Source organism: Sapajus apella, unplaced genomic scaffold (genome assembly GCF_009761245.1).
Source record: "Sapajus apella isolate SASKATOON/1434 unplaced genomic scaffold, GSC_monkey_1.0 scaffold12, whole genome shotgun sequence".
Taxonomy (NCBI): Eukaryota; Metazoa; Chordata; class Mammalia; order Primates; family Cebidae; genus Sapajus; species Sapajus apella.
In genome coordinates, this window is record NW_022436952.1 from 36,553,417 (window position 1) to 36,578,415 (window position 24,999).

The window sequence follows — 24,999 nt, forward strand, 5'->3', positions numbered from 1 at the left end:
TTTTATTGTTATTTTAGAGTATATTCCTTCTTAAAGATAAAAAGATAACTATGAAACAGCCTCAGAAGGTCCTTCAGAAGATATTCCAGAAGAAGGCACTGTTACCACAAGAGATGACAGCTCCACACGTTATGTCCTCTAAAAATCTTCCAATGGGACCAGATATGGAGGTGGAAGACAGTAACACTGATGATCTTGACCCCATGTAGGCCTAGGCTAAGGTGTATGTTTGTATCTCAGTTCTTAACAAGATTTTCAAAATTAAAATTAAAATAGAACATTCTTCAAATAGAAAAAACTTACAGGATATAAAGAAAAATATTTTTATACAGCTAGCTGTACAATGTGTTTTAAGTGTTATTACAAGGGTCAAAAAGTTAAAAAATTTAAAAGTTCACAAATTTTAAAAGCTACAGCAAAATTAGCATCAAAGAAACAAATAATTTTTATAAATTTGGTGTAGCTTAAGTATACAGTGATTATGAAGTCTACAGTACAGATCCTGAGTATAAGAAAAAAGCAAAAAAGTATTAAAAGTAAATGAAATAAAAAAACTTTTAAGTGTACAGTAGTGTACAGTAATGTCCTAGGCCTTACATTCCCTCAACACTCACTCAATGACTCACCCAGAGCAACTTCCAGTCTTGCAAACTCCATTCATGTTAATTGCCCTATACATTTTTTTTTCTTGTATGCTGTATTGTTACTGCAACTTTTCTGTTTGAATAAACAGATACCATTGTGCTACAACTGCCCATAGTATTCAGTACAGTAACATGCTATACGTATTTGCAGCCCGGAAGCAATAGGCTAGACCAAATATCCTAGGTATGCTGAAGGCTATATAACCATCTAGGTTCTGTAAGTAGACTCTATGATGTTTGTACAATGACTGAATCACTAAGGTTGCACTCATTTCATGTCCCTGTCATTAAGTGATGTATGACTATATTAATTATGTCACCTCTTAATCCCAGGTAGCAGCATGTAAATTCTGTTCCAACATGCAGTCTAATATGAAATGCATGACTTCAGAAATTCCAACAAATTTAATTCATGTCAAATACCTTTTAATTTTAGTGGGTTACATAAAGTCAGGAACAACATGCTAAAGAAGAAATGTAAACAAATTTCTTAATTAGAAATGTAAGAAAAAATCATTCATTCATTAGTTGATCTTCAATGTTGCAGTACGTATAGTAGGAATACAAGCTCGTACATGCGATCTGGCCAAAGATGAAAGGTAGTCATGTCTGGGAAGAAATTCATGAACCAGAGTCTTCAGGTATCTATTAAAGACCCAAACCATTTGTTAATTTAGACCATGTGACTGAATTACAGGCATGTAAGAAAGATCTGAGCCAACATGCCATTTAAGATAAAAAATGTTGAGAAATAATATGTATTTGTGAAAATTCATACAATTCTGTTATTGGCAGTTTTGAAATTTATGAAAGCAGGAGATGTTAGTTGTCAAAGAGTAAAATTAGTGCTAAGACAAACATTTCAAATATTTTAAAAATACTAAAAAAGTACAGTGGAGGAGAAGCTATGGCTCGACATTCATATAAAAATAGCCAAAGAGATTAAATAACTAAAAAGTCAATATAAAATAATACTATCTTAGATTATATTAATAGAAACAGGGTATACAAACACAACGGTTTAATACTAACATCAGATCTTAACATGGCATTTTAATTTTAAAAATTTTTGTTAGGTTGGCCCTTCCAGAAGAGAAGCAAATCAGATCAAGGAGAGTTTTTGGTTTTTTGTTTTTGTTTTTTTGAGACAGAGTCTTGCTCTGTTGCCCAGGCTGGAGTACAGTGACATGATCTTGGCTCACTGCAACCTCCACCTCCCGGGTTCAAGGGATCCTGCCTCAGCCTCCTGAGTAGCTAGAACTACAGGCACCTGCCACCACGCCTGGCTAATTTTTTTGTATTTTTAGTCGAGAAGGGGTTTCACCATGTTGACCAGGGAGGTCTCAAACTCCTGGTTTCAAGTGATCTGCCGGCCCCGGACTCCCAAAGTGCTGGTATTATAGGCATGAGCCACCGTGCCTGGCATGGAAGAGGGTTTTGAAACCAGATCAAATAAGAAATTCATTCCTTCATTCATTCTGCAAATATGTACTAAATGCCCAGTATGTACCAGGCATTGTTCAAAAGCCAGGGATTCAGTGTTGAATAAGCCAAAGCTCCTGCTTTCATCAAGCTAACTTGCTAGTGAAGGACACTAAAGAACCTGATGAGACACTGAACTGAATGTCAAGAAACCTCAGAACTAACTCTGGTTGACTATTCATTAACCATGTAACTATCTGTTATTAATATAACTTTATTTAAGCTTCAGTTTCCTTAGCTATAAAAACAGACCTAACAAACATATACACTGTTAAAGAGAGCTAAAAGAGGCTGGGTGTGGTGGCTCATGCCTGTAATCCCAGCACTTTGGGAGATCAAGGCAGGTGAATCACTTGAGGTCAGAGTTCAAGAGCAGTCTGCCCAAAATGGTGAAATCCTGTCTCTACCAAAAATGCAAAATTAGCCGGGTATGATGACAGGCACCTGTAATCCCCGCTACTCAGGAGGCTAAGGCAGGGGAATCACATGAACCTAGGAGGTGGAGGTTGGAGTGAGCCGAAATCGCATCACTGCACTCCATCCTGGGTGACAGAGTAGGACTCTGTCTCAAGGGGGGAAAAAAGGAGCTAAAAGAATAAAATCTCTTCCAATGCCAAAACTACATAAAAATAAAAAGAATTCTATGAAGAGTACAGAATAGAATTCTGATTAAGGATTCTTAATGAAATATCTGCAGGGCTGCCTTGTGGAAGAATCGGAAGTATTCTATAGAACTCCAAAAGAAAGAGAATCAATGATGGCTGGAAGTGACAGAGACATGATTCTACCATGATTGAAGAGAAAATTTTCAAATAGCTCCTTCCAACAAGTAACTTGTCTCTCCAAAATACAAAGTGTTTGTAAAGCGCTGAAGCAGACATTATTTTACTTTCACTGTTTTGCAAATTGAACTCCTTGATTGCTACTTCTGAAGCAAGCTAATGGCTCAGGTTTATCGGGGTCCCAAATCATTTGAGGCAATACAAATGAGGCACAGCCCACTGAACATATGCTGTAATACAGTGGTTCTCAACTGGGGGGTTACTTTTGTCCCCCAGGGGACATCTGGAAATATTCAGAGGGATGTTTGGTTTTCATGACTGGAAGGGGTTAGGGAGTAAGGGGAATATTGGCATCTAGTGGGTAGAGGCCAGAGATGCTACTAAATACTCCAGAATGCACAGTACAGCCCCCTATAACAAAGTTACCCAGTCCAAAATGTTAATAGTGCCAATAGCGAGAAACTCTGGTGTTAGGTATTTATTACAGATTTGCTTGTGTTGCCAGACTCCATGCCACATGTAGTGAGTTCTTTCTTTCTTTTTTTTTTTTTTTGAAACAGACTCTCGCTTGTTGCCCAGAATGGAACAATGGTGCAATCTTGGCTCACTGCAACCTCTACCTCAGGGTTCAAGCGGTTCTCCTGCCTCAGCTTCCCAAGCAGCTGGGATTACAGGCACACACCACCATGCCTGGCTGATTTTTGTATTTTTAGTAGAGATAGGGTTTTGCCATGTTAGCCAGGCTGGTCTCGAACTCCTGACCTCAGGTGATCTAAATGTGTTCTTCCACAGTTAATAAATGTGTCTTTCCCGAAAACCAGTCAATTAAAGTAGACTTACTTTTATTCCTTGGAAATATCAAGTTTATAGCCAAATGGCAACAGTTACATAAAATGAACAAATTGCATAGCAATTCCTCAAGAGATTTAAATAATTTTCAAACGCCTTGAAAATAAATGCCTCCCAAAGTGTTGGGATTATAGGCGTTAGCCACCATGCCCAGTATGAGTTCTTCATTAGGCATTTTCAAGCAAAAGCTACAAGCCGTTTCCTTGGAATCTCTGTGAGAGAAAGTGTTGTATTTGTTTAGTTCATCATGCTTCTCTGGCATTAGCATTTTTGCCTGGCAAACAGAAGAAGGTCAATACTTCCATACTGGTTATCTGTTAACTAAGTTTATGAGGGATGAGATTTACCCTAACAGCCATCCAAAATCTAAAATTTTCTTATTCCAAAAATTTGATTCATATTAAATTTGCTATTTATTGTATCTCATGGAAGTATCAGCCCAGAAGCTGTCTTTTAGTCATTATGTACAAATATACATACATATAAAATTTCAAAAATATAAACAGCTTAAGAATGATTTTGAAAATTAAATGTATATTGATATTTTCAGAAAATAATTATAAATAAAAACTAAATTCTTACTATAGGGGCCCTTGGGCCAAAAGAAGAAATGCTCTCTAGTTATGGTTTTTAAAATAATGATCAGTAAAATAATACGTAGCTCTAAGAATCAGCATGTAACTAGGGCTAAGAAGTAAAATAACTTCTAAATGTAAAGAATGTATTCAGATTACCAATCAAATTTTATCTTTGTTCAAAAGAATCATTTTGTTTCATTTTCTTTTAGTCCTCATGCACAGAAAATTATGGGCAGCCGGTGAAGTAGATAATGACGTTAAATAGGAAGTAAATATTAACCTCCCATCAAGCCCTATTTTTGGAGGCCATTCATTTTCTACCAGTAAAGATAGTAAACTTAAAAAGTCAAATAAACTTCTAATTTCCCAGAAGATCTCTGGAATAAACAGGTCAATAAATAACTTTTAAACAACTTATTTCAAGTAGTTTTTAAAGATTTTTTAAAATGCCTTGTTAAATAACATTTAAGTAGCTATTATTCATGCTTACCTCCAATTATACCTGTACTGAAAATTTTTTAACTTAAAAAAAAAAAATGAAGTACTTGGCATTACAAAAAGTCAACTAAAAGGTAACCTTGCATTTTAAAGTTTACTTAAGAAAACATCATTGCCATGATCTTTTGTCTGTATTTTTTAGGCTCAATCATCTCAAAATATATGGCATAAAAAACTTCTCCATTTGAACATTTAAGATAAACAATCCTCAGAAATAATTACTGACAACTGGATAAGAGTGAACCACAACTGTATAAAACCAAAATATTTCCTTGGCTAAGGGGACTTGGAAAAAGAGAAGCATGCCAGGGAGGAAGCTGTTTAAATTATCTCCTAAAGTGAAATGACTAATTTACTAGATAAAACCAACAGGTGAAGACATGCTACATTTTCATTTGAAATGACAAGATGTGACTATAATAGTAACTATACACAGAAAAGTCAAAGAAACCAAGGACTTTTCTGAGGTAGTTACAATGGGTCATACTTACAGCCACAGAAGCCCACTGCCATGCAAAACAGTGACTGGTTGGCATCTGATCATGTGAGCGACAGCAGCCAATAAGAATAGAAAATAAGAAGCAGAAGACAAAGCACCACCAATCAATGTCAAGAGTTGCCATGTATAATACTCTTGCTATACATAAACATCAAGAATGACTTCCACAATCTTTTATAATTACCTTTTTAAATTGATTCCATAAGAGTTTTTATATTTCATATTAAGAGCAATAATCTGTGGGAATACCCAATTTTAAGTCTTTTTTATTTGGTTTATAGTCAAATGTCAACATCGAAGTGCCTATCATTTTTAAAGGATCAAAGCATATTTGCTGAAATATAAAATATTTTTATTTTAAATATGAAAGCTCCAAATTTTATTCATTTTCTAAGTGTAATAGGATCCAATGAGCTAAAATGTGCATTTGCAGGAACATTCACTCTAACCCAGGAGTCAGCTTCCCTTACTCATCCCCAAAAGGTGAAAAGCTAATCAAAATTTTTTCATTCAAAAGTTAAAGAGAAACAAGACTTTAAAAAGAGAAAAAAAGGGGGCATTCATTAAGACTTTCAGTGTTTTGTGAGAAAATTTAAGAAAAGTAAGTTCAACTCATGGAAACAGTGGAAAACAAACATTATTAACTAGTATTCAACAATATTGCTATATACAACATACCACAACATTTATAGAAAATGAAGGACCCATTCAATTCTCTAAAATAATCAAAGCAGCAGGAATGGGATAAAGGCACTAAAAACGCAATAGAAAGGAGGTGAGATTCAAAACTCGTGATTTATCTTACCGGTGCCATTCGTATTGCTGGGTGTGCTCCGCAACCTTGCACTGCTTTATGAAGTGTTTCACCAAACATATTTCGAAGTTCGACTGAGTGACAATACACAGCATCAATCTTAGGCCACCAATCCAATGCCGACTACAGAAAAACAAAGACCATAAGAAAGAAAAAGTACAAAATTACATGAGTTGTATGTTCTGGTTATCACTGTAGTTTTAAGTTTTATCCTTTTGTCGGAAAATTTCTAAGACCATGCAAACACACACCATGATTTCCAAAATCTTCAAACAATGTCTTTAATTCAAACACTAAATCATACACATTATATTATAAAACATAATAATGAGCATGAGACAAATTGCCCACTTCATGAGCATGTGCATATGAGACTATCTTTTCTCAATGATAAGCCAGTGAATTTGAAAAACAGTGTTCAGAGAGCTAATGTGTAGCCAATATTTTTCTTTTGTTTTTTTAAGCTTAATGTTTTACAGTTTCTGAAACACATGCATACATGTCATATGTTTTCCCGGGTAAGAATGGTATTATCAAAGCTTTAAAAGTGATTAGTGGTTCAACACAGTATTGAAAGGATATGTGGAAAACCATTACTTGTATGTTTACAGACAACAATGATAATTACAACATGAAATTAGTAAATGAAATAAAGCTATTATCAAGTAAACCTATAACCTTAAATTGATATGCAATGATGACATGATACATGGGAGACTAACAATCACCATAAACAAAGACAAACTGATCCTAGCTTAATATATTTTTTTAATTACTTTATGTATTTTCTATTTCAATTTAACCTGTTTAGCTTTGATGTCTAGTTTTTAGTGCCTAGTTTATTTGAAAGTGTATCTTTTAACTTTAAAATGAATGACCTGATATATTATTTAAAAATGGCAATTATGAAAATCACTATTTTATAAAGTCAATCATTTAATACAAAAATGACTAGATGAATTTTCACTACATATGAAGAATATGCATGAAATGACCTAAAATATAGGCTTCTAATTGATAATACTCCAGATGTTTATAAGAAATATCTGGAAGAATAATACATTCAAATTATAGATAAGAGAGATTTAATAACCTCACATCTCATTCCCAGGTTTTTTTCTTATTCAAAACTAAGCTAAGTCTCAACATTTTAATTTCTTCACTTGAAATTCTCAGAATATTTTGAGTAGCATCAAGATATATTACCTTAACGTAAACTGTGGATTACAAATCCTTTTCACTGGATAGTAAAATATAAAACCAACTTATGCTACACATTTTGAATACTGAACTGGAGTTCCATTCAGGAAGCAGCCCCAAGCTCGGAGGGAAGAAATGCTTTTCTGGGACAGTATGGTTGTTTACACTTTTCCCTCAACTCCTACTTTATATAATCTAGTTCCTACAAATGATCAATTATGAGTCTGTTAGTATAATGGATTCCTCCAACTCTCGGCAATTTTGACCATCTGACTTGCCCAAAGCAACCAATGCAACTTGATTTCCTTATACTTAAGTTCCTTAACTTATAGTATAAGTTTCCTTATAACTTAAGTTATATAGCTTGTGTTAATCAGTCTAAAGTAACAAAAAGCTGAATAATGACAAAGTACACTGAGTGAAGGGTCTTCCTCACCCAATACATCTCATAAGATCTTGTCAGAAACTGATGAACTAAGGTAGGATCCCATATAACATTCTATTCAAATTACTGTCATTTTTTTTTTTATAGCTTTTGAAACTGTATTGTGGTATCAGGTGTACCATATAAAATAACTTTAGGCTTAAGATTTAGTAATTTTCATAGTTTTCATTTTTCATAATATATTCATTTTAAAATAAAAGATATATTTTCAAAATAAAATAAGCATGAAAAACTAAACATCATGTGGTTGGCAAAAAATTTTAGTATTTTGAGCAGCTACTAAACGTGTCCTTCTTGAAAACCAGTCAGTAAGACTTACTCTTTTTTTTCCTTGAAAATACCAAATTTATAGCCAAATGGCAACAGTTACATAATATGAGCAAATTATGTGGCAACTCGAGAGATTTAAATAATTTTCAAATGCCTTGGAAATAATTCCTTTCAACTACAACCTCTCAGGAGAAAGAGATCACCTCATTTTTAGTATGTGAACTATTTATTCAAACTACAATAAATTTCCATAAGGAAAAACCAGAAATAAAGTACCATACCAGCTATAGCATGTACCAGTGATGGCTAAGATAACTGGTTCATATGTTTGTATATTACTTATTAAATTTTCCAATTACATATCTAATTTAACCTAAAGGAAGGCTATAACATAAATCTTACAACGATAATTCATCTCTTATGGCACATAATAAACATGACAGTACAACTACTATTTTAGCAACTGCTAGAAACTTCCATTATAGTAAGATTCAAGTAGTGGATATACTTTAAGATTTTCTAAGAAGAAATACTAGAATATTTTAGATCTAAATTCAGTACTTATGAACTGAGTATGAGTATGTTTCACAAAACGAAAACTCCAAACACCTTACTACTTTTACATAAACCTTCAATACACATCAGCAAAACTTTTATCTTATTTGAGAATGTGATACTTTAAAAATGTGTGGACTGGCTAAAGAATCATGGGAGAAGAGAACTTATGAGGTACATTGAACCAAGAATCATTAGAAAAGAAATTTTACACTATGAATGAATTTAAGATCATAAGTCCAAATATCTAAGAACAATTTCATGTGATTTTTCAAGACATAAAATATTTCCATAATAAATGTCTTCAATGAAACTCTAAAATAGTCAATCTCATAAATTTGCATTTTTACTTTATAAATAGTCCTTTTCAATCAAAAAGTACTTCAGATTCAATAGCGATTAGCCTCAAACAACGGGGAAAATATCCTAACATGAAACAATTTACCACACGATCTATAATAATAAAGTATCACTACCCAAGGCATAATTTAAAAAGATACTTTTAACTAATATTTACATGCCTTTTCAAGTTATCTCATTGAAAAGTTACTGATACTTAATATTTCAAAATTATTCAATGTCATGTTCTTCTTTATAAAACAGATTTTCATATGACTTGACCTCTGATACAGACACACTCCACCCTCCACACATGCAGCGCTCATTATAATAGAAGAGGATGCACAGCCAGTTTCACCAAGTACATTGAGGCATGCATGAAGCACCACTCCAGGCATGCTTGGAACCCAGAAAGGAGCAGCTCAGCCACTTACAGCAGTGCCAAGTCCATGCTTGAAAGTGCTCTATATAGTCAATTGTAGACAAAAATATTTCAAAATTAAAGTAACTAGCCACAAAGTATCAAAAAAGTATATATTTGGGTTTATTATATACAAATTTTAAGCATTTATGTAAAGCTATCCACTCTTTGAATACTTTAAGTGTTATAAGCCACAGGGGAAAAAAAACAATGTCTTATTTCTGAATTACACATAAACTTGAGAGGGAAAATCATCTTTTTTTTTTTTTTTTTTTAATGGCCTTGAAAGTAAACCTTGAAAGTACAATGCCCTGGCTCATTATGCTGACAAAAGTACAGTAATTTTTTTTTTTAAGTTTTTAATACAAACATTTGTTATTTACAATCTTCATTAAACTTTCCCTTTTGGAACAAAGCATATTCAATGTTACTTCTACCTGCAATTTAACTCAGTGATACTCAACTAAGGGAGGAGGTATTGTTCCCTTAGGCATGTTTAGTTATTCATAATGACTAGGGATGGGGGAGATGCAGCACAACTGGCACTTAATGAGATGTTAAAGGTCCTGCAAAGCGCAAGGCATCCTGCACTACAAAGGACTGTCCTCCCAAAATGCTCACTAAACACCTGCTGAGAAAAATTAAATGTGTCACCAAATAGCTTTATTAATAGCTAATTTTCCCCTGCAGGAATGCAACATTTATTTTAAATAAACACAACAACCAGGGCAAATGAGGGTGAGGGGTTATTTTCAACTCACCAGAGGCACAGTCTTAAAATGGAATTTGATTATAAACAGGACAAATATACCACGTTATCAATGATTAAAGCCCCTTTTAAGGAAGGAAAATGTTGACCAATTTAGACATAAGTGTGAATATCTATCATTTGATAAAAATGGAACAATGGAAAATAACACCTGAGAACTTTCAAAATAGGGTTGTTCATAATTACAAGAACAGAATTTTAAAAATCCACAGCCGAGGAGGGCAGATCATTTGAGATCAGGAGTTCAAGACCAGCCTGGCCAACATGGTAAAACCCTGTCTCTACTAAAAATACAAAAATTAGCCAGACGTGGTGGCATAAGCCTGTAATCCCAGCTACTCGGGAGGCTGAGGCAAAAGAATTGCTTGAACCCGGGAGGTGAAAGTTGCAGTGAGTCAAGATCACACCACTACACTCCAGCCTGGGCAACAGAGCAAGACTCTGTCTTAAAAAAAAAAAAAAAAAAAAATTCACAGTCCAAATTTGATAAAGTTTTGCTGTCTTTCTATTTAATGTCTCCACATCAGAGCTGAAGGATATCCCAAGTACCTTTTAATGATTTCACTTATTTTGTCTGTTATGCTTTTATATCTTGTAGATACCTCTTTTAAAGTATATAAATATTTTATTTTAAGAAAAATGAAATTGTACACTATGAATGAATTAAAGATCAAAATATTTTAAAGTACTATCAAATACAGTCCCACCATTTTGTCAATGTGCTATACTGGACTACAACATAAATACTATTACTTTTAACTTAAATGGTAAGGTGGCAAGCCAATGTATTGAATGCTGTAAAAGGGCTAAGAGTATTCAAATATTATGTTTGAAAAGCTTTAGGATGAAAATTTTAAATTATATTTTCAGTGGCATTTTCCTCAAGGGCTTATGATCTGAATAAAATGTTTTAGATTTAATCTTTCCGAAGCATCTTATTAACTCCATATTCCTTAATATGGTCCCTTGGGCCAAGACTTAATATGAAAAATACAAATATTTGTCAATTACCAAATATAATCACCGTGGAACAATTTTCCTACTCCATACATCTAAATTCAGAACCTTTTTGAAAACCCAGAGTGCATTTCTTAAAAAGAAATTGGCAAAGAAAAGAAAGAAAAAAGTTTGTTTAGTGATTGAGCAATACCTTTTGGACTTACATTGGTGATGATTCGATGGAGTGAATTTACCAGCACATAGTGAAATGTAGAAGGTGAATTCTGAGCCAGGCAGATCTATAGAAAAAGAAAAAAAAAAAAAAAAAAAGCAGAGTATTTCTATGAGAAAAATATTCAGTAATACAAATGAAGACAAAAAGAACAGGAAGCAGAAAGTTTTTAAAAAACACTAAGTTTTCAAGGTCTTGAACATTAATTAATCCATAATAGTGAGAAATACTGATAAAGGTGAACCTACTTATCTCTCTAGACTTTTCATTTATAAAAGATAATAGCATCAGTAAACCTAGTTAGATAAAAACCAGTGCTCTCACCTTAAAGTGTTGGTTGTTGTGAGGGCTTATACGAAAGCAAGAAACAAGGCAGTCAATCATTAGATCCACATCTGCAGGCTGACTGCCTCTTGAGAATGGCTTACTTGGATTAAAAAGCAGGTTCTATAAAAACCCCAACAGAAAACAAAAGCCTTTAAATACCCATGCAGTATTTCTTTTACTAATATGTAATAACATCAACACATTATCCACACAGATGGCAGTAAAATTCAGCTGCCAGAAAAAGCACAAAGCATCAATACTGTGGTTCTTCAGTCTAATACAATTCTTTCTTTACCATATATAGGTTCCTTTCAGGCCCTAATTGCCACATTATTTTAAACCCAAGTCCATTTATTTATGCTTATTTGAGAAAACGGTGTTTTCTTCATATTCGCAGTCCATTTAGGCTGAACATATTAACAACAAAAGTAAGTCCTATGAACTTATCGAAGAAGAATCAGAACTTTAATGTTAGCATATCTTTGACATAATACTTACGCTAGAAAATTCATTGAATTTTCTTAAAGTTTGTAGTAGAGAATGAATAAGCATGTTACCTTAAGATCAACCACCATGGACTGAACGAGCAGGAAAATGACGGAGTTATCTTCCCAATTGATGTAAGTACTTGCTTTACACAGTTTGACACAGGCAATCGCAGCACTTTCTGTCAGCTGCCTGCTTCCTCCATGGCCAGCAAGAGCTTTTCGTAGACTGTCCAGAAACAACTTCTACAGAATTCAAATATAGTGTTAATATATGAAGTTTCTTCTATTCCAGATTTACCTAATATGATAGCAAATTAACAGCCTCTAAAACTCATACTATAAAGAATGCTTAATTTATAGTTGTGGTTTTCAATTTCATAACTTAAGTAGTGGTCATCATTTAAATGTTTCTCAAATAAAAACACCACATCTTTTTTCTACTTTCTTTATTGAATTATTAAAGGAATATAAAAAACAGTCCTTCCCAAACAAGGCAGCTGTTTTCTGAACTTTTTTTTTCTTTTTGAGATGGAGTCTTCCTCTGTTGTCCAGGCTGGAGTGCAGAAGCATGATCTCGGCTCATTGCAACCTCTGCCTCCTGGGGTCAATTCTCCTGCCTCAGCCTCCCAAGTAGCTGGGATTACAAGTGCTCATCACCATGCCTGGCTAATTTTTCTATTTTTAGAACAGATGGGTTTTCGCCATGTTGGCCAGGCTGGTCTTAAGCCCCTGGGCTCAAGTGATCTTCTGCCTCAGCCTCCTAAAGTGCTGGGATGACAGGCGTGAGCCACCACGCCTAGCCTTCAACTTTGAATTCAGCTGATCATCTCTTCTTTTTGATATTTAAAGTCTAAATATTATACTATCTTGGCTATGGTCTATGATAAAGTATTCCATCCTTTTCTAACATTCCAGGCTATATTCAACCTTCAGCATTTTTTTTTTTTTTTTTTTTTGAGACGGAGTTTCGCTCTTGCTACCCAGGCTGGAGTGCAATGGTGCGATATTGGCTCACTGCAACCTCCGCCTCCTGGGTTCAGGCAATTCTCCTGCCTCAGCCTCCCGAGTAGCTGGGACTACAGGCACGCGCCACCATGCCCAGCTAATTTTTTGTATTTTTAGTAGAGACGGGGTTTCACCACGGGATGCTCTCGATCTCTTGATCTCGTGATCCACCCGCCTCGGCCTCCCAAAGTGCTGGGATTACAGGCGTGAGCCACCGCGCCCAGCCCAGCCTTTTAAGTAAGAATATATTCAAGGCTGTTCTCTTGCTCTAAATTTGTTTCTCAAAAAAAATTATCTACTATTGTGATGTCAACTCCTCTTTACAGTTCATTAACAAATTTCTTCCCTTGGCTTTTCTCCTAAGTGAATATCTCACATCTCTACCTACACGTATGCTCAAATGTAACATGTCAAAAACTAAATTCACCTAACACTAGCATAATATATTCTTCTCAAGTGTACATAGAACATTCTCCAAAACAGACCATATGTTAGGCTACAAAATAAGTCTTAATACATTTAAAGAAACTGAAATCAAAGTTTGTTTTCTGATCATGATGGAAATGAAAAACCAGCAGATGAAAAACTAAAAAATTCTTGCAATTCAGTAAAGAAAGTAAACAAACAACAACAAAAAAAGAAAAACTAAAAAATTCACAAATATGTGAAAATTTGTGAATCTTAACCAATAGATCAAAGAAAAAAAGTCACAAATTAGAAACCATCTTAAGACAAATGAAAATGAAAACACAAAGTACTAAAACTTATAGAATACAGTAAATACAGGTCTAAAAGAAAAATGTATAGCTGTAAACACATTAAAAAAGAAGAAAGCTCTCAACTCTATGACCTAACCATACACCTCAAAGAACTAGAAAAAGAGCAAACTACACCAAAGCTAGCAGAAGGAGAAAATAATAAAGATTAGAGTGAAGACAGAGAACAGAAAAACAATGGAGAAAAATCACAAAACCAGAAGCTGATTCTCTGAAAAAGTTGACAAAATCGACAAAACTCTGGGTAGATCAATTAACCAAAAAAATAAAAAATAAAAATAAGAGAGACACAGAGAGAACACCAAATTACTAAAATCAGATATGAAAGTGGTGACATGGCCAGTCGTGTGGCTCACACCGGTAATCCCAGCACTTTGGAAGCTGAGGCAGGCGAATCACTTGAGGTTAGGAGTTCAAGGCTAGCTTAGCCAACATGGTGAAATGCTCATCTCTACTAAGAGGACAAAAATTGCATAGGCATGGTGGCGCATGCCTGTGGTCCCAGCTACTCAGGAGGCAGACGTGCAGTGAGCCAAGATCATGTCACTGCACTCCAGCCTGGGCGAAAGAGCAAGACTCCATTTCAAAAAAAAGAAAAGAAAAGAAAGGGGAAGGGGAAGGAAAGAAAGAAAAGGAAAAAGGAAAGAAGCAAAAGAAAGGAAATGAACGTTAAAGAACAAAGAGGTGATACTACTGATTTTACAAAAATAAAAAAGGATTATGAGACAATACTATGTAAGACTGTATGCCAACAATTTGGATAACCTGGATAAAATGGACAAATTCCTACAAACACATACTCTACAAACATTGACTCATGAGGAAATAGAAAATCTAAATAGAACTATAACTAGTAAGGAGATCAAATCAGTAATCAAAAAGCTCCCAAAGAAAAGGCTAGGACCAGATAGCTTTCACTGGTTGATTCTACCCAACATTTAAAGAAGAATCCTTCTCAAACACTTCCAAAAAATTAAAGAGAAGGGAATGCTTCTCCTTATTAGTTATATGCGTCCAACATTACCCTGATACCAACACCAGACAAAGATACTACAAGAAAACCACAGACCAATATATTTTGGGAATATTGATGAAAAACTCAACAAAATCAGGAGCATATTAAAAGGATAATACACCATGTGAAACTTACTCCAGGAGGACAAGATGGTTTAACAACAGCAAAAAATCAATGTAATACACCACATTAATAGAATAAAGAAGGAACTCCACATGATCATCTGAATCGATGGAGAAAAACCACTTGACAAAGTTCAACACCTTTCATGATAAAAAACACTCAAGCTAGAAGTAGAAGGAAATTTCCTCAACATCATAAAAGCCATATATTAAAAACCAATAGCTAATGACATACTCAACAGTGAAAAACTGAAAGTTTTTCCTCTAAGATCAGGAACAGGATGAGGATGCCCACTTTTTCTACTTCTACTTGACCATAGTATTAGAAATTCTAGACAGAGCAATTAGGCAAGAAAAAGATGGAAAAGTCATCCAAATAGGACAGAAAGAAGCAAAATTATGTCTACCTACAGATGATATATACGTAGAAATCCCTAAAGATGACACATACATACCAAAAACAAACCGTTAGAGCTAATAAATTCAAAGTCATAAAATACAAAATCAGCACACAAAAATCAGCTGGATTTCTATGCATTAGCAATGAAAAATACAAAAAGGAAATTAAGAAAATAATTCCACTTATGATAGCATCAAAAATAAAATATTTAGGATCAAGGAGGTGAAAAACATATACAACAAGAAACTATAAAACATTGCTGAAAGAAATTAAACATAAATAAATGGAAAGATAGCCCACGTTCCTAGATCGTTAAGGTAACAATATTACCCAAAGCAATATACTGATTCAGTGCAATCCCTATCAAAATCCCAATGGCATTTTTTGCAAAAAAAGAAAAACCCATCCTAAAATTCACATGGAATCTCAAAGAACCACATAATAGTCAAAACTATCTTGAAAAAGAATAAAGTTGGAGGACTCACACTTTCTTACTTGAAAACTTATTACAAAGCTACAGTAATCAAAACAATGCCATACTAGTGTAAGCACAGTCATATAGACCAATGGAATAGAGAGCGTAGAAAGAAAACCTCACACATATGACCAAACAATTTTTGGTGCACAAAGATGCTAAGACCATTCAATGGAGAAAGGGCAGTCTTTTCAACAAATAATGCTAGGAAAACTGATTATCCATATGCAAAAGAATGAAGATAGACCCTTCTCTTACATCATATACAAAAATTAACTCAGATCAAAGACCAAAACTTAACAGTAAAGCTATAAAACTGCTAGAAGAAAACATAAGAAAAAAACTATTTCCAACACTGGATTTGGCAATGATTTCTTGTATATGATACCGAAAAAGCACAGGCAACAAAAGAAAAAAAGATAAATGGGGCTTCATCAAAATAAAAACTTTTGTGTATCAAAGGACACTATCAAGAAGATGAAACAACAATCCACAGAGTAGGAGAAAATACTTTTACTATTTTTTATCTTTTTGATAGTAGCCATTTTAACTGGGGTCAGATGATACCTCACTATGGTTTTGATTTGCATTTCCCTGATGACTAGTGATATTTAGCTTTTTAAAATATATATATATATTTGTTGGTCATTTGTCTGTCTGCTTTTGAGAAATGTCTATTCAGGTCATTTGCCCATTTTTTAATTGGATTTTTTTTTTCTTTTGCTGTTTAGTTCCTTGTTTATTCTGGGTATTAATCCTCTGCTGGATACATAGTTTGCAAATATTTTCTCCCATTCTGTAGGTTGTCTTTTCACTCTGCCAATAGTTTACTTTGCATTAACGTTAATTTTGTAAAGAAAAGTAACTTAAATTCTTGACAATATGGAATTTAAAACATGGTATAGTCAAGCTGAGTGTGGTGGTGCATGCTTCTGGTTGCAGCTGTGTGGAGACTGAGGTGGATGAGGATTGCTTAAGCCCAGAAGTTTGATACCAGCCTGGGCAACATAATAGCAAGACTTAATCTCTTTTTAAAAAATGGAATATTCAATTTGGGGAACACTGCACAGCAGTTAAAGACAATGACCTGGCCAGGTGTGGTGGCTCATGCCTGTAATCCCAGCACTTTGGGAGGCCGAAGGGGGTGAATCACGAGGTCAAGAGATCGAGACCATCCTGGCCAACATGGTGAAACCCCGTATCTACTAAAGATACAAAAAAAAAAAAAAAATTAGCCGGGTGTAGTGGCACGCGCCTGTGGTACCAGCTACTTGGGAGGCTGAGGTGGAAGAATCGCTTGAATCCGGGAGGCAGAGGTTTCAGTGAGCTGAGATTGTGCCACTGCACTCCAGCCTGGTGACAGAGCAAGACTCAAAAAAAAAAAAAAAAAAAAAAAGACCTACAGGAACAATGGTTCTCAAACTTCAATGTACATCACAATCACTTGAAGGACTTACTAAAAACAGCTGTCCCCAACCCCCAGGGCTTCTTATTCAGCAAGACTAGATTAGGGACCTACGAATTTGCATTTCTCACAAGTTTCCAGGTGAGGCTGATACTGCTGGTCTGAAGACCACACTTTGAGAAACACTGAACTATATACCTATCTGTCTGTCTCTCCATCCTCATAAAAATATAAAAGCTAGACTGGAATAATACACATCTAACCCTCTGCAGTGGCTGTCCCTGGGAAAGAAGAAAAAGAATTTGTAATTAAGTGAGAATATATGGAAGTATTACTTGTTCACAACTTTTAAAAGCCGTATGAGGACTAAGCTCTGATTTTTTATCTTGCCCAAATTCCTACCTAAGGAATCTGAGTGGTCATGCCCTACAAACTGTAAATTCTCATCAGATGGGTTTTATTTGACCCTATATATCGTGACTTACTTTTCACTCTGACTCTGGTATAACATTATGAGAAAAGGAAAAAATATTTAGTCCCAAAATATATTTCCTTGCTGTAACTTGAAATTGTGCTGCAAAGTCTCTTGTGGGAAAAATTCACATTCTACAGAGAATCCCTTTTCCCTTTGTTTTCCTTCCTTCCTTTCCAGATCCAGAAGATAATCAACTAAGAGCCAGGCACCCTTTTGGGTCCCATAAGAAACTTTTTACAACCTGCTCTCTCTGAGTCTTGCTATCTGAGAGATTCCTCTGCACAATAAAACTTGGTCTCCACAAATCCTTTATCTTAACCTGGATATTCCTTTCCATTAATCCCAAGTCTTCAGATAAAATTCAACCAACTGTCAACCAGAAAATGTTTAAATTTATCTACAGCCTGGAAGCCCCCAGTTTGAGTTGTCTCGTCCTTCTAAACCAAACCAATGTATTTCTTAAATGTATTTGATTGATGTTTCATGCCTTCCTAAAATATGTAAAACCAAGCTGTCCCTCAACCGCTTTGGGCACATGTTCTCAGGACCTCCTGAGGGCTGTGTCACAGGCTATGAGCACTCATATTTGGTTCAGAATAAATTTCTTAAAATATTTTATAGTCTTTTCATTGACATGTATATAAATTTCTTCAAAGATGAGCAATGTAGCAAAATGTTAACAGAATTATGGGAAACTGTTATATTCTTTGTACATTTCAAATACGTCTTTTTAAAAAAAATACTATAGTCAAAAGAAACAGGTGACTGGAAAAATATTTACAGATTAAAAATGTAGGATTACTGTTCTTAATATACAAAAAGTTCGGCTGGGCACGGTGGCTCACGCCTGTAATCCCAGCCCTTTGGGAGGTCGAGGTGAATGGATCATGAGGTCAAAAGTTCAAGAGCAGCCTGTCCATGATGGTGAAACCCTGTCCTTACTAAAAATTTAAAAATTAGCCAGGTGTGGTGACACACACTGTAAACCTAGCTACTTGGGAGGCTGGAACAGAGAACTGGTTAAATCCAGGAGGCAGAGGTTGCAGTGAGCTGAGATCACGCCACTGTATTCCAGCCTGGTTAAATAATATGTATACTCGAGTATATACCCCTGAGTGAAGGTATATAACTTTGTGTAATTTTTATTTTCATTTGTAGGTACACAACATAATTTTCATTTTCTTAAAGACTGTAACTTGCCTTCAACATTTGTATCTACAGATTAATATTCACAGATATAAATGTTAAAATCTATACATACATTTTCTTGTTCCTAATCTTATGTTATCCATCTATGCTTGAAAATTTATAATGCAATTTTAATGCTAGTATCTATTGTTTGCTTCCTTTCTGAATGACATTTTCTTCAGCTTTATTGAGGTATAATTGAAAAATAAAAATTGTATGTATTTAAGGTGTACAACATGATGTTCTGATAAACATACATTCTAAAATGAGTACCACAATCAAGGTTATTAACATATCATCATGTCACACAGTTTACCTCTGAAGGAGAAGGTAAGAATACTTGAGATGAGATACTATCTTACCTTATTAGTGAGGCAAAATTTTTAAAGAAAACAGCTAATCCTGATTTTTAAAAATGCAGGAAAATAGGCAATCTAATTCAGTGGGGATGAAACTGTGACCTGCTGCAACCATTGGGGAGTGTAAATCTAGTAATACCTACTACATTTTTTTTTTTTTTTGAGACAGAGTCTCTCTCTGTCGCCAGGTGCCAGGCTGGACTGCAGTGGCACTATCTTGGCTCACTGCAACCTCTGCCTCCCAGGTTCAGCAATTCTCCCGCCTCAGCCTCCCGCGTAGCTGAGAGTGCGCCACCACGCCCAGCTAATTTTTGTATTTTTTAGTAGAGATGGGGTTTCACCATGTTGGCGGGATGGTCTTGATCTCTTGACCTCGTGATCCACCCACCTTGGCCTCCCAAAGTTTACAGGCATGAGACACCGCACCCCGCTGCTACTACAAATTTTAAATCCAAAAGTTCTTGACACAGAAACCCTAGGTGTGGGATTTTTGTCTATAGAATTAAGAGCATCAGTTAACAAGAATATATGAACAAGATATTTACTTAAGCCTTAGCTATAATGTCAAAAAACTGAAAACATCTGAATATCCACCCATTCACAGTGAAATAGTTGAGTAAATGAGGCTCATTAGTGTAACAGAATGTTACCTAATATTGAAAGGAATGTGTTAGATCTCTATCAACTGTTTTGAGGAAGAGCTAAAATATTTTCTTAGATAAACAAAGCAAGATGCACAGTAATGTGCATAAAATAATTTCATTTTAAAATATAACCACCACTACCCTACGTATGTATGCGTATTTTGCATTTGAATGTTTGTATGGGTAAGTAGATGTGAGTGGAAGTATACACTTCAGCCAATAACACTAATTAGCTCAGAGGGAATGTGAGTAGAAAAGGGTGAGAATACATTTAAAAAAAAACTTTTTTTTTTTTTTTTTTGGAGACAAGAGTCTTGCTCTATCCTCTAGGCTAGAGTGCAGTGGCATGATCTTGGCTCACTCTAACCTCTACCTCCCAGGTTCAAGCAATTCTCCCTGCCTCAGCCTCCCGACTAGCTGGGATTACAGGTACCTGTCACCATGTCCAGCTAATTTTTTTGTAAATATTTTTTTTAAGCCAGAAAGATTTTAAAAATCTAAACTTTTAAATCTAGAAAATACAAGAGAAAAATTAAAAAGCATACTTTCAAAATCTTGGCACATGCCAGACAAAAAGGTGACATGCTGAATGATTCCATTTATATGAAATGTCTAGTCTAGAATAAGTAAATCCATAGAGACAAAAAACTAGACTAGTGGTTGCCAAGGGCTGCAAGGAGAGAGGAACGGGGAGTGACTACTAACAGCTTTCTTTTTGGGAAGATGAAAATGTTCTGCACAGAAAGAGTGGTGATGATTGTATAATTTTGTTAATGTACTAAACTCGCTGAATTTTACACTTTAAAAAGGTAAATTTTACAATATGTGAATTATATCTCAATAAAGTGAATATCTTGTGGGAATATAGGTCTGACCAAAAAAGCTAGGAAACAGAAAAGAACAAGGCTGAGTTGACTACATGAAAATTTTAAACATCTATATAGCAAAAAGAACTCAAAGCTTAAAAATAAAACCAAGTAAAAATGTACACACATACCCTTACAAATCAATAAAAGACAAATAACTTAATGAAAAAATTAGCAATTCCCTGAAAATATACAAATAACCAATAAACACTTGGAAAGCTGCAGTTGTGATTACTGAAACGTAAATTCACTCAAGAGTACTACTGAATTTATGGCTTTTTATCTATATCTTTCCAATAAACAGAAACAAAAAAAAAAAAACCCTACTGTATTAGTCCTGGTTCACTAGAGGGACAGAACTAATGGAATAGATATATATATATAAAGGGGAGTTTATTAAGTATTAGCTCATACAATCACAAGGTCCCACAATAGGCCATCTGCAGGCTGAGGAGCAAGGAGAGCCAGTCCGAGTTCCAAAACTGAAGAACTTGGGAGTCTGATGTTGGAGGGCAGGAAGCATCCAGCACAGGAGGAAGATGTAGGCTGGAAAGCTAGGCCAGTCTCTCTCTTTTCACATTTTTCTGCCTGCTTATATTCTAGCTGCAATGGCAGCTGATTAGGTTGTGCCTAACCAGATTAAGGATAGGTCTGCCTTTCCCAGCCCACTGACTCAAATGTTAATCTCCTTTGGCAACACCCTCACAAACACATCCAGGATCAATATTTTGTATTCTTCAATCCAATGAAGTTGACACTCAGTATTAACCATCACAAGTCCACCCCTTGTCAACCTGAACCCATACACATCTCCTGAGATCATACATAATCTTCAAATAAAGATAATAACGTCATAATTATGCCTAACATAATACAACTATCCTTCATACAACTGAAAATGCACCAATCCCCAACCCAAACACTAAAAGTTAACAATACTTAATGTTGATGTGAAGTCAATAAATCTTATGTCTTATGATAAAAGAAAAAGGAAATAAAATGAGGATATTTTCTTAGTACAGGTGTATACATGCACAAACATGTTTTTAACAAAAGGAAGAGGAAACACTCACGACAATTACAATCCTCATCTCTACAGCTGGTCATGTGGTCCTAGCTGGTGTAGATGACTACCTTCTTCTACTACCCATTTCGTATTCCCTTTACCTTCAGCAAGCACCTCAGCAGGTGGTGTTTATTTTCTTGTAGAGTGACCCAAACCTTCATTCCTGAAGGGTCTGGGTCATTTGTAGTCCTGCCTGGATTGGGCTATTGTAGTTTCTCATTTACCTTAATCACAGGGTATGGTAATACTAAGAGACACCCTAATGGATCTCCTGTATTCCATTCATACTCTTCTTTACCTCCACTGTGGAGCAGTAGAGACTGATTTCATCTTGATAGTCTGGGTCAATCATCCCAGCCAACACTCTAACTCCCTTCTTAATCTGTTGACTTAAAGGTAGGGGAGCCCAAAGTGTGTTCAAGCGGCAATCTTAACTTCCAGTTGAATGGAATCATTATTGTGTCTTCTGGTGCAGAAGGTAATGTCGTGGAAACAGGAAGCAAACATTTTCTAGTGCATCACTAGGGGTGATGGTGAGTGATTACTGGACCCGTGAATCCTGACTATGGGAGAATCCTGATTATGGGAGAAACAGTATCATATACTGGATGCTGAGTCAGAGCATACACAGCCTTCTGGAAACTTTGCCCCAGTCCTGCAAAGTATGGTCACCTAGTTGGCATTGTAACTGTGACTTCAAAAGGCCATTACACTGTCCTATCAATCCAGCTGCTTCAGGATGATGGGGAATATGGTAAGACCAGTGAATTACATAAGCATGAGCCCACTGCTGCATTTCTTTAGCTGTAAAGTGAGTGCATTGGTCAGAGGTAATGCTGTGTGTTACACCATGATGGTGGCTAAGGCATTCTGTGAGCCCACGGATGGTAATCTTGGCAGAAGCATTGCATGCAGGATAGGCAAACCCATATCCGGGTAAGTTTCTATTCCAGGGAGTACAAACCTCTGCCCTCCAACATAATCAACCTGCCACAAGGTAGCTGGCTGATCACCCTGAGGAATTGTGCCACACTCAGGGCTCAGTATTGGTCTCTGCTGCTGGCAAATTGAGCACTCAGCAGTGGTCATCGCCAAGTGAGCCTCGGTGAGTGGAAATCCATGTTGCAGAGCCCATGCATAACCTCCATCCCTGCCACCATGGCCACTTTGTTCATGGGACCATTGGGCGATGACAGGAATAGCTGGGGAAAGAAGCTGAGTGGTATCCATGGAATAGGTCATCCATCCTATCCACTTGATTATTAAAATCCTCCTCTGTTGAGGCCACCCGTTGGTGAGCACTCACATGGGATACAAACATCTTCAGTTTTTAACCACTCAGAGAGGTCTATCCACATACCTCTTCCCCAAATTTCTCTGTCACCAATTTTCCAACCATGCTTTTTCCAAGTCCCTGACCATCCAGCCAAACCACTGGCTACAGTCCATGAATCAGTATATAATCGCACATCTGTCCATTTCTCCTTCCATGCAAAGTGCATAACCATGTGCCCTGCTCAAAGTTCTGCCCACTGGGAAGATTTCCCTTCACTGTTGTCCTTCAAAGGATGTCCTAGAAAGGGGCTGTCATGCTGCAGCTGTCCACTTTCCAGTGGTGCCTACATATTGTGCAGAACCATCTGTGAACCTGGCTCCAGTTTGCTCTTCCTCTGTCAACTGATCATAGGGAACTCCCTACGATGCTATCAGTGCAGGTTGGGGTAGAGAAGGCAGAGTGGTAGGAGTGGAGACCATGGGCATTTGAGCCACTTCCTCATGTAACTTACTTGTGCCTTCAGGATCTGCTTAAGCCTGATCACATATATACCACTTCCATTTGATGATGGACTGCTGCTGTGCATGACCCACTTTATGACTAGATGGGTCAGAAAGCACTCAGTTCATGATCGGCAGTTCAGGTCACATGGTGACTTAAAGACACATAGTCAAATGTTCAGTTTCCACCAAAGCCCAGTAATAGGCCAAGAGCTGTCTCTCAAAAGGAGAGTAGTTATCTGCAGAAGATGGCAGGACCTTGCCCCAAAATCCTAGAGGCCTCCGCTGTGATTCACCTATGGCTCCAAACAGCATCCTTCTCTGCTGCTGACACTTCAAGCCCCATTAGATCTGCTGGTTCATATGGCCCAAGTGGCACAGCAGCCTGGACCTGGTACAGAGCCTTCTCCTGTTCTGGACCCCACTCAAAACTGGCAGCCTTTTGGGTCACTGGATAAATGGGCCAGAGTAACACACCCAATTGAGGAATGTTGCCTCCAAAATACAAATAGGTCTGCTAGGCATTGTGCCTCTTTCTTTTTTGTAGGAGCAGCCAAATGCAACAAACTATCCTTTACCTTAGAAGCAGTGTCTCAAAAGACCCCACACCCCTGGGCCCCTAGAAATTTTATTGAGGTATAAGGTCCCTGAATTTTAGTCGGAATTATTTCCTATCCTTTGGCATGCAAATGTCTCACCAATAAATCCAGTGTGTTTGCTACTTCTTGCTCACTGGATTCAATCAGCATAATACCATCAACGTAATGAACCAGTGTGACATCTTGTGGAAGTGAAAACGAGATCAAGGTCTCTTCGAATAAGATTATGACACAAAGGTGGAGAGTTTATACACCCCTGAGGTAGGACAGTAAAGGTATATCCTACCTTAGCTGAAGGCAAATTGCTTCTGGTGGGCACTATGGACAGAAATGGAGAAAAAGGCATTTGCCAAGTCAATGGCTGCATACTAGGTACCAGGAGATGTGTTAATTTGCTCAAGCAATGAAACCACATCTGGTAAAGCAGCTGCAATTGGAGTCACCACTTGATTAAGCTTACAATAATCCAGTCATTATTCAAGATCCATCTGTCTTGTGCATAGGTCAAACAGGAGAGATGAATGGGGATGTGGTGAGAATCACCATCCCTGCATCTTTCAAGTCCTTGATGGTGTCACTAATCTCCACAATCCCTCCAGGGATGTAGGATATCCAGGATATTGTTTCTGATTTACTACTTTTCTAGGCAGAGGCAGCTCTAATGGCTTCCATTTGGCCTTTCCCACCATAATGGCCT

The 24,999-nt window shown here is 36.2% G+C and overlaps 1 protein-coding gene and 1 long non-coding RNA gene across 12 annotated transcripts in view; one reads left to right on the top strand and one right to left on the bottom strand.

Moving 5' to 3' along the window:
• NF1 (neurofibromin 1) overlaps window positions 1-24,999 on the bottom strand; it is a 306,641-nt gene that overhangs the window by 163,700 nt on the left and 117,942 nt on the right. For 5 of the 11 annotated variants that reach the window (XM_032280962.1, XM_032280966.1, XM_032280961.1 and 2 more), the window contains exons 9-14: window positions 12,201-12,374; window positions 11,641-11,763; window positions 11,309-11,383; window positions 9,390-9,419; window positions 6,138-6,269; window positions 5,325-5,369 (exon numbers count right to left, since the gene is read on the bottom strand). In XM_032280962.1, coding sequence (XP_032136853.1) covers window positions 5,325-5,369; window positions 6,138-6,269; window positions 9,390-9,419; window positions 11,309-11,383; window positions 11,641-11,763; window positions 12,201-12,374 — 579 coding nt within the window. The remainder of the gene's footprint in view (window positions 1-5,324; window positions 5,370-6,137; window positions 6,270-9,389; window positions 9,420-11,308; window positions 11,384-11,640; window positions 11,764-12,200; window positions 12,375-24,999) is intronic. The other 6 variants (XM_032280970.1, XM_032280969.1, XM_032280968.1 and 3 more) reach the window with 3 other exon arrangements.
• On the top strand, window positions 1,678-15,672 carry LOC116553464. Its single transcript, XR_004269759.1, has 3 exons — window positions 1,678-1,760; window positions 14,771-14,782; window positions 15,662-15,672. It is a non-coding gene; the product is annotated as an uncharacterized LOC116553464 (long non-coding RNA).